At 37.6% G+C, this 12,658-nt stretch overlaps 1 protein-coding gene across 2 annotated transcripts in view; it reads right to left on the bottom strand.

Annotated features, from left to right (window-relative positions):
• Positions 1-6,682: 6,682 nt before the first annotated feature.
• Positions 6,683-12,658, bottom strand: part of CPM (carboxypeptidase M) — a 93,534-nt gene continuing 87,558 nt past the window's right edge. For both annotated transcript variants that reach the window (XM_077775240.1, XM_077775239.1), the window contains exons 8-9: positions 9,628-9,776; positions 6,683-7,796 (exon numbers count right to left, since the gene is read on the bottom strand). In XM_077775240.1, the coding sequence (XP_077631366.1) occupies positions 7,554-7,796; positions 9,628-9,776 (392 nt within the window). In that variant the 3' untranslated portion in view covers positions 6,683-7,553. The remainder of the gene's footprint in view (positions 7,797-9,627; positions 9,777-12,658) is intronic.

Below are 12,658 nucleotides of genomic sequence, written 5' to 3'. Positions count from 1 at the left end.
GCATTGTTTCAAGAGTGTGATTATTGGATCTTAATTTCTCTGTAATAATGAGCTTTGTTAAAATAGAAATTTTACTTGAATATCATCTCTTTGGGTAATCAAAGGGACAAGTCTGAATGTGCTTCTGTGTTTGGAATGGCCATGACTGCCCGTTGTGTCAGTACACACACTAATGGACAGCTTGATGTAGTTGGGGGCATCCAAGGCATCAAATAAGACCTAACCTGAGAGAATGAGGTTACATAGTTTAGTAGGGCCGTGAAATGCTGTTTTCTCCCTCCTGTTCCCTTGTGTTACAGGGAACACAAGGGAACAGGTTGTGCAGGTTGGCTCAAGTGGTTTCTCAACATGTGTTGGTGAATGTTGTGGAAGGGGTGTAGCTGGGGCTGGGAGGGAGTTAGGGCTAACCACCTTGCTACCTGTCAGTCTGAAAAGCTGCTTGTAATTGCCTGTAATTTCTCTACATCATTTCTGAAACTACATTCCATGAGGCCGAGAACGTCTTCTTGATTGTGACACAGATATACAGGTGCTCAATAAGAATTTGAGGGAATCAAATCATTGGGATCTGTCTTGTAAAGCTGGAGTCCCATGGACTCCAAAGCCAGACCAGGGTAAGCTGTTATTATGTGGACTTTTTAATTTTTAGTGTTTATATTTTGAAAAGAGAGTGTGAGCCCACCTGCATGTGGGGGAGGGGCAGAGAGAATCCAAGCTCTCAGTGTGGAGCCCGATGCGGGGCTTGAACCCACAAATTGTGAGCTCATCATCTGAGCTGAAATCAAGAGTCAGACGCTTAACCAGCTGCGCAACCCAGGTGCCCCTTTTGTTCATTTTGATTTTTAATGAGTGTTTTAAAGATACTCATCAGTGTGTAGATGGCTGTTGGTTAACTGGAAATGGTCATGGCATTGTGACAAGTTGCACTTGCTCATTGTTTGAGTTTTGAATGGGTTTGATTTCATCTTTACAAAAAGGTGTTTATCTTAATTTTTTTTTTTAATTCTGAGAGAGACCACGTGAGCAGGGGAGGTCAGAGAGAGAGGGAGATACAGAATTTGAAACAGGCTCCAGGCTCTGACCTGGCTGTCGGCACAGAGCCCGATGCGGGGCTCAAACCCACAAACCGTGAGATCATGACCTGAGCTGAAGTCGGATGCTTAACTGACTGAGCCACCCAGGCGCCCCAAAAGTGTTTATCTTAAAATACCACCTGCTTAAAAGTTTTTGGCCATATTATCTATCATAGAGCCATATATAGTAAGAAATTTTTGACATTTACAAATACTGCTTTAAGAAGATAAATATTTTAGTGCAGTAGCACTAAATATTTTAGATATTTAGAAGCTTTAAGAAGATAAATATTTTAGTGCAGAAGTGTTGAGTACGTTTAATTATGAACTGGATCATTAACATGAACTAAATAAAAACAGTAAACAGAACAAGAGCAGTCTCCAGTGACAAGCAGAGAGATCCCACATGGTCAGTAGTTTATTATAGGTAACAGAGAATAATATTTTGGATAAGGGAACCACAATAGATTACTTTTAGGAGAGAGATGATCCTAAAACATACTTGAATTTTTACTGCTGTCTTTTAAAGCTCTTTAAAGATTCATGTTTTTAAAATTTGATAGGGACGCCTGGATGGCTCAGTTGAGCATCTGAATTTGGCTCGGGTCAGAATCTTGCAGTTCAGGAGTTCAAGCCCCCCCGCATCTGGCTCTCTAATGTCAGCATGGAGGGAGTGCACTTCAGGTCCTTGGTCCGCCCCCTCCTCCCGCACCTCCCCCACGTGTGCTCTCTCAAAAATAGACATTTAAAAATTTTGTAAAAATAAAAAAATTGATCAACATTTTCCTCTCATCTTGTTTCAGTCCCACAGATCTGCCTTCAGAATATGACTATCGAGTTGTCCTAACAAAGTCAACTTACTACAAGATCTTTCACATTCCGAATTGCAAAATTTCAGTCTTTTCTATTGTTACTATCGTGTTAGAGGAGTTCCATAGAAGTATTTCTCAGTTAAATTTTAGTACTTTTATTGTTAATTTTAGTTCACACCTTTCCAGCTTATAATTTATTTATTATTAGGCCTTCCAAGTTGACTTCACTGGCTTTGGTCTCCCCCATATTTGGCGCCTTTATAGATATGTACAGATAGCTTCATGTTGGTTCCCTGATTTGAATACAGAAAAAAAAAGTTCTATTTTTTTATTGGATATTAAATGTACTGCATGTTCATTTTAAACTTTTAGACTTATCTGTGAAACAACTTTCTCTTTACCACCATTGTTTTAAACCCTTTTGGTGCAAAAGTTCATTTCCATCCTCTCTCATGAGTTATTTTTATCCTAGTTGAGTGGGAAGGGCTAAATTCAAATAGCAGATCTGGTACTTGCTTGCTTTGTGACCTGAGAATTAGAGACAAATATATAGAGCTTAGGATAGGATCTGGTAGACAGTAAGGATTTATAAATGGTAGTTTTTAATAATAATTTTCTTGTAGCCAATTATGACCATAACAGTTACAAAACCCAGCTAAAGTAGCCTTGAATTAACCGTATCTTTTCTTTGCCCCTACCTTGTCTCAATTGTGAGGTACTTTGTTCACACTTAAAATTTACTATTATGTTGCTTTGTACTTTCTCTCCAAAAGGAGGTTGTAACATCCATTTGTATCTCTTCCCTGCAGGTGCCGAATATAATGCATTGCGCCCATAGTAGGCATTCAGTAAAGGGTATTTATTGGCAAGGAAAATAGCTATGTAGTTTTCTCAAATTTACAAGAGGGGAAAGACAGTTTTAAAAAACACCCTGAAAAAATATTGTCTGTAATATTGCAATAAATTACTTCGATGGTAAAAGAAACCTTCTGAGAAAACCATAGTCTTCAAAAGTTGATAGAGTATCAGAATTGTGACAGAATTGGTAAAGCTTTGCTTAAAATATCCCTCTATGTAAAAGTTTTCCCACCTTTTCTCACATTTATTTCCTTCTTTTTTAAGAGGCATGTGGGGGCGCCTGGGTGGCTCAATCAGTTAAGCGTCCAACTGCGGCTCAGGTCATGATCTCCCAGTGAGTTCCAGCCCCGCATCAGGCTCTGTGCTGACAGCTCAGAGCCTAGAGCCTGCTTCAGATTCTGTGTCTCCCTCTCTCTCTGACCCTCCCCCACTCACAGTCTCTCAAAGATAAATAAACATTAAAAAAAATTTTAAAAGAGGCATGTGAGAAAGCCAAATCTCTTTAGTTAAGCACTTTTCTAACCACCAGGTGGAAGCATTGCTCCAGGAGCTCTGAAGGCGTCCATTCACGGAAGGTAGACCCCTAACAGGGTGGACAGAGCACTCCGGGAAGAGACTGCTGGGCTGGAGAGCAGAGACGTGAGTGAGTTCTGCTCTCTATTAAAACACAAACTTCCCATCTTGGTTCCTTCACTGTTTATCCTTCAGAACTCCCCATGTCCTTGGTCAATGAGAAAAAACCATTTTAAAATTAACTTTGACTTCAACTAATCAAGTGTTATTTTCGCATAAACTCTGGAAATGTTTAATGAGTATGTAAGAAGGTGTAACAATTACCTGTATAAACTGGTGCTTCTAAAATTTGAGGTTCTGTTTAAATCGTTCACTTTTCTTATTAAAAAAAGAAAACTTCTAAATAGAAAAAATTTAGGGACACCTGGGTGGCTCAGTTGGTTAAGCATCTGACGGACTCAGGTCTTGATCTCACAGTTCATGAGTTTGAGCCCCATGTCAGGCTTTATGCTGACAGCCTGGAGCCTGCTTCGAGTTCTGGATCTCCCTCACTCTCTGCCCCTCCCCCACTCACACTCTCTCTCATAAACATTAAAAAGTTTTTTCAAGTAGAAAATTTCAAAAATGAAGTAGGAAGAACAAAAGCACATAATTCTGCCATCCAAAAAATGGACTGGTCACTTTTTTTCTTTTTCCCGTATGTCTAACATTTTAAAAATTAGTTCATTTTAAAACTGTACCTTGCTTTTGCGGGGAGGGGGAAGTAATGGCCCCTCTATGGAGCTGCAAATTCTGAAATCTCACTAAAATATTAAAGGGAATTTCTGTCAGAGGGTTCCTATTATAATGAATACTCTTTAGAAAACTGAAAAGCTGTTCCCAATTTGTTTTTTCTAAGTTATTTGTCACTTCTTTGAAATTGGTATCTAAATTAGCCATTTCCTACTTAGCTATGTCTCATTTAAACTATTGTTCACATGTTTCACAGGGCAAACTTAGGTCCAGCCTCTGTCCTTGGTTAGAAATTCGACATCAGGGGTTACAGTGATGAGGGTTAGGGACTAATTTTCCAGTTCCTATAGGAGATAAATCTTTGTTTATAACTGTACTCTGTGCTTTAAAAGCACTTTGAAATCAACAAAATGTATTACTCTGGACAAGAAACTTCCCCCTTAGACCAGCATTTCCCAAAATGTGTTTGGTAATTGAGGAATATAAGTTCAGAGGGATGGTACTAGGCTAAATTATTTCAAGAAATGGTTCCCTGGCTATATTTGGAAAATCCATTTCTTTCCTGCATTTCTCAGACCCTTTACTATATTAATGTGCGTTCTTAATTTTGCAGTTTATTATTTTTTTAATCACAAGGCACATTTTTCCTCTATCTGCCCCATGGTACAAAGTAATTTGGAATATAACATATAGAATAGGACAAGTATATATCATATATATAAACCATCCTGGAGTGACTAGGTTTTGAAGAGTTGTAATAGTCTTGCCTCATAAAAAGCTCATTAAATTTGGTCTTTCTCGGGCTTTGGTGGTAATCCATTCTGTTTAGTATGTGGACTTTGTTATACTTGCAGATTTGTTTTTAAGGTAACATAATGGAAAGAAACCGTATTCATTGCTTACATGAATATTCTTTATTGATTCAGAAATATTCTAAATTTACTGAATTCAGAGGTAGTCATGGCCCTACCAAATAAACTTTGTCCTAGACAATTTGCACAAGTTTTTAATTATAGTACAGATGGTCACTGAGAAAATATAAAATTAGCTGTGAAACATCTGATAAAAGGCTATGGAATAGTTCATATGCTAAAGTTTTGTGAGCAATAGAGTATCTGCTTATTAGTGATACACTGTAAAGTCTCTAATGAAGTTTAACTCTTTCCCTAAACTTCTATTTTAGGGTGTGTGTGTGTGTTGTTTCAGCTCTTTAGGTAGGGAGTGGGTAGAAAATTTTTTTATACTGCCTTCAAAATATTTGTCTAGTGTTAATTACCCTTTCTCCACCTGGGCAAGTACCAAAAATGGCATCAAAATATGACATCTTTGTACCACTGCTTTTGATCGTCAAAGAATCAGTCAAGCAGGGACCTTCATTTTACAGGTAAGGAATCTATGTGGGGTGGGTTTGAATTCAGGATTCTTGCTTTCTAATTAAAATTTCACTCCCATGTTCCTTTCTCTCTCGAAAATCTTTACCATGTTGATTTCTCCATAAAAAGAAATATACCTGAATTCAGAACCTGGGAAACATAACCACCAGTCTAAAAAGTTAAGGGACCATATGGAAGGTGTCATTCAGGGAGATTTGGGGCTCTGGTCTGAGGACAGTTGGAATTTCATGATTGTTTCTCCTCTTGGACATTTAACTTGGTTAGTGGGGAGTGTAGCTGGGATTGAACCCTACTAAACTCTCACTACAAAGTTTACTGTTGAGCACAGAGCCATTGCTGCAAAATACGTATCCTGAATGTACGGTGTTGAAGGTTTGGTTTAGATTTGGTTTGGAGAGTATTTTAATTGTTTAACTTGTCTTCAAATGATTTTAAATTTGGATTTTGATAAAATTTCTGATTTTAAAAACATTTCCTTAAGAAATTTACATTAAGGTTCATGAAACACATCAGATTTTGGTTTATGTCCCTTTGAAAATTGGGATCTTAGAAAAGTTAGGACTCCGGGGCACCTGGGTGGCTTAGTCGGTTAAGCGTCCAACTTTCGCTTAGGTCATGATCTCGCAGTTCGTGGGTTCAAACTGCGTCGGGCTCTGTGCTGACTGCCAGCTCAGAGCCTGGAGCCTGTTTCAGTCTGTGACTCCCTCTCTCTCTGACCCTCCCCTGCTCACGCTGTCTCTCTCTCTCTCTCTCCTAGAAATAAAAAAACATTAAAAATAATATTTAAAAAAAAGACTCCAAATGTCTGCTTGAAAAGTAAAGCTTGATGGTAAATCGAGTTTTATGTGCTTTGTAGTGTACCAAAATCATTTTCTGCAATATTAATACATACTTTCAAGTATATAATAAATTACTGTTTATTTAAATAAAAATGATCCAGATATTCAAGTTATTACCAGATTTTATAAGTGATAAAAAGACTACAAATTCTGTTTAGATTAACAAGTATGATTGTGTGCATGTGAATAAGGATGGCACAGGAATAGCTCCTAAATGTCCGTGTGTCTCCCATCCATTCACATACCAAGCCCACCCAGTGTAGTTTCATTTTCAGATCCTATAGAACTTTCAATTTACAGACCAAGGCAACTTGCATTCCATGAGCAATACACAGCACTTAGACACCTGCTTACAGAGTTGCTATATNGAACTTTCAATTTACAGACCAAGGCAACTTGCATTCCATGAGCAATACACAGCACTTGGACACCTGCTTACAGAGTTGCTATATTTTGGNGGGAGAAGAAACTATCAAGGAGTCTCAGGTTTCTAATCTGGTGGTACCAGTAATTGAGACAAATACAGGAGGAAGAGCAGCTCTAGGGAGAAAAAATATGTGTGATTTCTATGTGTGTTTGAGGTACCTGTGGGTCATATCCAGGTGGTTATGTACAGCAGGAAGTTGGACTTGAGTTTGAAGCTCTGGCAAGAGGCTGGACTTACACATTTGGGGGTCATCAGCATATCTGATGGGGCATCTGAGTGCAGAAAGGCAGGGACACTTAACTGACCTGTTATTTTGGGGTTCTTTAGATACAACCTTGTGATCCCATCAGGCCCTGGTTTTGTGGGCCACTGAGACAGCTTTGCCGATGTTCTCTCCTATTTCCTCAGAACATCTGTGAAATGAAATATTTCCAGTGCTATCATTTCTCCATGTGCTGAGAATTAATCATATTTGGCACTTACTATATATCCTCACATCTAGCATTCACAAGGTTTTATATATAGTAAGCAATCAATGAATGTGCATCTTCATTGTTTATATTCATCTGGCTCTCTGTATACAAAATTAGCTCCATTTTTTTCTTGCAGCAACTTATGTCTTGATTCTCAAGTTTTGCTTACAACTTTCTAAGACAACTTCAAGATTGAGCATCAGTGGACAGTACTTGAAAGGTAGGCGTCTTCCATTCATCAAGACTATGTCATTCCTTTTGTTATCACCACACATAGTTTGCTGTGATTTGGAAACAACCATTTCTCTTCTTAGGAAGGACTGTGGAGTTTATTCAGTCAAGGTCCCACAGAGGGAGCTGAGAGTTGCAGTAACCTGGCATGAGTAATCCCTGATTCCAGGTGGTGATGGGAGTTATGTTTCACATTTTGGTTTATTTGACAAATACGTGAAAGACAGTCACTAAAAATAAGAACAGACCAGGCTTTGTTGCAGCTGAATCGCGTGGCAAATCACTATATAGAGGAGTCTCAGAGCATGAAGGATATGATACTAGGAGAGAATCCAGGTGCCCTCTGAATGGAAGTAAAATATCCTTTTTAAGAGCACTGAAGTTCTGGGAATTTTCTGGAATAACCACCTTTGTGAGGTACGGATCATGCCCAGGGACTGTAACCTGAGAGGAAACAAGGAACAATTATCTGAGTGATTTCATATGTTTCATGGGGCCAGCACTAAAAACACGGATGTCTGTTTCTAAAATGTACCCTTTATGAAACACGTGTAACCGTCTGCCGGGCCTCCCCAGCTGGTAACAGCTTCAGTCCTGCTTGCTGAATGAGCTGTCCAGTGCCTGTTGGTAGGGACCACAGTTGCTAATGCTGTTGTCCCAAGAATTACAAAGTGAAATAAAGCCAGGTCCTTTATTTGAAGATGTAAGGCAGGAGAAGAAAGCCATAGACTGTATCCCCATCATTTTTATAGAGAGCAAAGGTAAAGAGTTAATGGTTTCCCTTTGTCCCAGGTCTGTACTCGATATCCTGATTGGGTAACGAGATTATTCATAAGTGGAATTTTCTCAATTTCATTTTCCTTGCAGCTGACCTAAGTGTACAAGTTTATTCTTTCCTCAAAAAGCTTTGATTTTACCTGGTTTTCTCCACAAGTTTGAATCTTAAGCTAGATTTATTTTTTTGGTAGAAGAAATCAGAAAAAATAGGACAAATGCTAACCTAACTATAAACCATGTCCACTAAGAAATACTTATATACAGCAGAGAGGGGATAGAATGGGGAAAGTCATTTATTAGGCACTAACGTATATTTTAGTCATTCATTTCTGCTTCCAAAATCTTGCCTTCCACTCTTATCCCAGAACCAGTAGCTAAAGCCAACAGGTACTACATTAGTCTAAGTGGAAATGAACAATTCATAACTTTATAAGTGTGACTTATTTGGGGGATTACATAAAAATAATTTAGATTCATTACAAGGAACTCTCCTCCCCTTATCATAGAATGGAAATGTCAGTGTAACAGGCATATAAAGGACCTTTTAAGACAAAGATTCACAGTGAATTGAGGTCTTTCCGGTTCTAGGAGACATTCTTACAAAGATGATTACCAGTTGATGAGCCCCCACTGCTACGCACTGTGGGGATAACCTACTATAGGATTCAGAAGTTCTCTGAATTGAACTGAAAAACATGTGTTTCGTTATTTCACCTTTACAAAATACAAAGCCAGTTTTTACTACAGAATAGATGACTTTTTCCCCCAGGAGTCATTCTGTGCAGAAGGACTGCCACAGCTGGCATCAGACCCACTAAGCCAAACAGAAGAATCTGGAGAATCTTTCTTAGAGAAAGTCAAATCAAAGAGGAACAGACACAATCTGGTCAACTAAATCAGGTACTTCATTTAATTTATTCACATAAACCTGTTTGTGCTCAAATTAGTCCAAGCCTCCCTCTAGGAAGAAATGACTCAAACATCTTAATAGATTTAAACCTGGAACTTTACTTGCATAGTTTGTAACTCACCATCATTTGCTTATGAAAGGGCTGCAAAATATGTCTGTGGATCAAATTTTATTTGTAATGAATTCTAAGGAATCTGTGTCCCAATCCACTTAATAGCAGAAATTATGTTTTATGAAATGGGTGTTAAAATGGTATTCCATGAAGCTTGGAAGTACTTTGGCTACATTGTTTAATTATCATTATTAATAAGGTTCATTTCATCTTTTATCATAAAAGGTACCAAAAGAAATAGGACTTGGCTTCTATTAAAAACACTGCCAGCTGGGGAAAAACAGGATCTTTTTTGTTTGTTCCCATCACTCTCACCCCCTCTCACTCCTTGCCAAATGCCACATCTGATGGTGTCCTTTCCTTCTGTCCTAATGTATCTGCTTCTGGGACTTTACAGACTTATTTCAGATTCCTTCTGGGTAAGTACTGCAAGTTCTAAAATGTTTTAATAGCAATAACTAGGGCTGTATACTTACATTTATTATGTAGGACCCAGGCAAGAGAAGGAGATAATACTCTCCAAATATGTTGGTTCTGTAAGGGCAGATATGTTTTCTGTTTTGGACTTCTACAATTACATTGGGTAATGGAGTTCCATTCTGATCAAAAACTTGACCCTTTACACCTGCAAGACAAAAAGAGCATCAAATGTTAATACCGTGTTTTATGACATACGAAAAAATTCTTGTAGGTGTTTAAGAAAAATATGCCCAATATTTATTAAGCTGTTTTGATAATAACAATGAAGTATTTAAGGGAAGTAAACTTTTTCAAAAAGTTGAGATATAATTGTCACATAACATTAGATTCAGGTGTATAACATGATTTATTTGTGAAATGATCACAACATATCTAGTTAATATGATTCAAAATTTTTTCTTGTGATGAGAGCTTTTAAGATTTACTCTCAGCAAATTTCAAATCTACAATACAGTATTATTAACTGTATACACTGTGCTATACATTATATCCCCAGGATTTATAACTGGAAGTTATACTTCTTTACCCATTTCAGCCACCCAGTCCGTGCCTCTGGCAACTACCAATCCGTTCTCTACAAATCAGTACGAGTTACTTTTTGTTTGTTGTGTTTTTAAAGATTTTTATTTTTAAGCAATCTCTACACCATATGTGGGGCTCAAACTCACACTCCTGAGATCAAGAGTCACACACTCCAATGAGCGAGCCAGCCAGGTGTCTGGGTTTGTTTTTTTTTTTTTAATTCTACATAAAAGTGATCATATGCTATTTGTCCTTGTCTGACCTTTCTCTGTCTTTCACTCAGCACGATGCCCACAAGGCCCATCCATGTTGTTACAGATGGCTGGATTTTTTTTCTTTTTTTGTATGAAGAAAAAGTGGTATGTATATGTACCACATTTTCTTTATCTGATCATCATTAGACCTTTAACATTGCTCCCACGTCTTGGCTATTGCAAATTATGCTGCAGTGAATGTGGGAGTGCAGATATGTTTTCAAGTTAGTGTTTAATTTCCTTTGGAGAAGTACTCAGAAGTAGAATTGTTGGACCATACTGTGTAGCTCTTTGTTAACTTGAGGAACCTCCACAGTGTTCTCCACAGTGACTGAACCAGTTTACATTCCCAGCAACAGTGCACAAGGGTTCTCTCTTCACATCCCCGTCAACACGTGTTTCTTGTGTTTATTTTTAGCTATTCTGACAGGTGTGAGTTGGTGTCTCATTGTGATTTTGACTTGTATTTCCCTAATGATTAGCAATCTTGAGCACTTTTTCATGTACCTGCACGTTGTCTTTGGAAAAATGTCTCCTTAGATCCTTGCTTGATTTTTAAGTTGGATCATTTGGTTGGATCATTTAAGTTGGATCATTGTAGGAGTCCCTTATATATTTTGGCTATTAACAACTTATCAGATATATGATTTGCAAATATTTTCTTCCATTCGGTAGGTTGCCTTTTTCATTTTATTGATACTTTTCTTTGCTCTGCAGAGCTTTTTAGCTTGATGTAGTCCCACCTGTTCTTATTTTTTCTTGTTGCCTTTGCTTTTTGGTATCAAATAAAAAAAAAAGTTGCCAAGACTGATGTCAAGGAGCTTACCACCTCTAAGGGCTTTATGATTTCAAGTTGTATATTCAGGTTTTTAATCCATTCTGAGTTAATTTTTGTATATGGTATAAGATAGTGGTCCAGTTTTCCCTGCACCATTTATTGAAGAGACTATTCTTTCCCATGTGTATTCTTGTCTCCTTTGACCTAAATGAATTGACCACATGCGCCTAAGCTTATTTGTGGGCTCTCTATTCTGCTCAATTGATGTATGTGTCTGTTTTTATGCCAATATCCTACTGTTTTGTTTACTATAGCTTTGAAGTATAGTTTGAAATCAGGCAGTTTTGTTCTTAGGTGGCTATTTGGGGTCTTTTGTGAATGAATACAAATTTTAGGATTGTTTATTCTTTCTGTGAAAAACACTCTTAGAACTTTGATAGGGATTGCACTGAATGTGTAGATTGCTTTGAGTTGTATAGACATTTTAACAATATTAATTCTTCTAATCTATGAGCATGGGTTGTCTCTTCATTTATTTGTGCTTTCAATTTCTTTTATCAAAGGTTTGTATTTTTCTATGTACGAGTCTTAAACCTCCGTGGTGAAATTTATTCCTAGGTGTTTTACTCTTGTTAATAATGCAGTTGTAAATGGGATCGTTTTCTTAATTTCTCCTAATAGTTTGTTATTAGTCTCTAGAAACAACAGGTTTTTGTGTATTGATTTTGTATCCTGAAACTTGAATGAATTTATTAGTTCAAACAGTTTTTTGATAGAGTTCTTAGGGTTTTCTATATATAGTATCATGTAACTTGCAAATAGTGACAATTTTACCTTTTTTCTGTTTTGCATACTTTTTTTCTTGCCAAACTGCTCTGGACTTCCAGTACTATGCTGAAAAAAAAAGTGGTGGGAGACGTGTTCTTATCTTGTTCCTGATCTTAGAAGAAAAACTTTCACTGTTGAGTATGAGGTTAGCTGCAGGCCTTTCATAAATGGCTCCTATTAGGTTAAGGTACTTCCCCTCTATACCCATTTTGTTGAGTTTTTCTAAATGGATGTCAAATTAAAAATGTTTTTTTCTTCGTCTACTGGGATATTTTTATCTCTCATTTTGTTAATGTGGTATATATCATGTTGATTGATTTGTGGATGTTGAGCCATCTTTGCATCGCTGGAATAAATCACTTGATCAAGGTCTTTTGAATGTATTGTTGAAGTTGGTTTGCTAATACTTTGTTGAGGATTTTTGCATCTGTGTTTATCAGGTATATTGGCTTGTAATTTTCTTGTGTCATTGGTGTTGCTAACAGGGCAATGCAGGCCTTGTAAAATGAATTTCAGAGTATTACCTCCTCTTTTGGGGGGGACTGGGGCAGAGGAGGAGTGAGAGAACCTTAAGCAGGCTGCATGCTCTGACATGGGACTCCATCTATGACCCAGGGATCATGGCCTGAGCCAAAATTAAGAGTT

Source organism: Crocuta crocuta, unplaced genomic scaffold (genome assembly GCF_008692635.1).
Source record: "Crocuta crocuta isolate KB4526 unplaced genomic scaffold, BGI_CrCroc_1.0 scaffold97, whole genome shotgun sequence".
Lineage (NCBI taxonomy): Eukaryota > Metazoa > Chordata > Mammalia > Carnivora > Hyaenidae > Crocuta > Crocuta crocuta.
The sequence above is the reverse complement of the archived record's forward strand: the minus strand, read 5'-3'. Positions and strand labels throughout refer to the sequence as shown.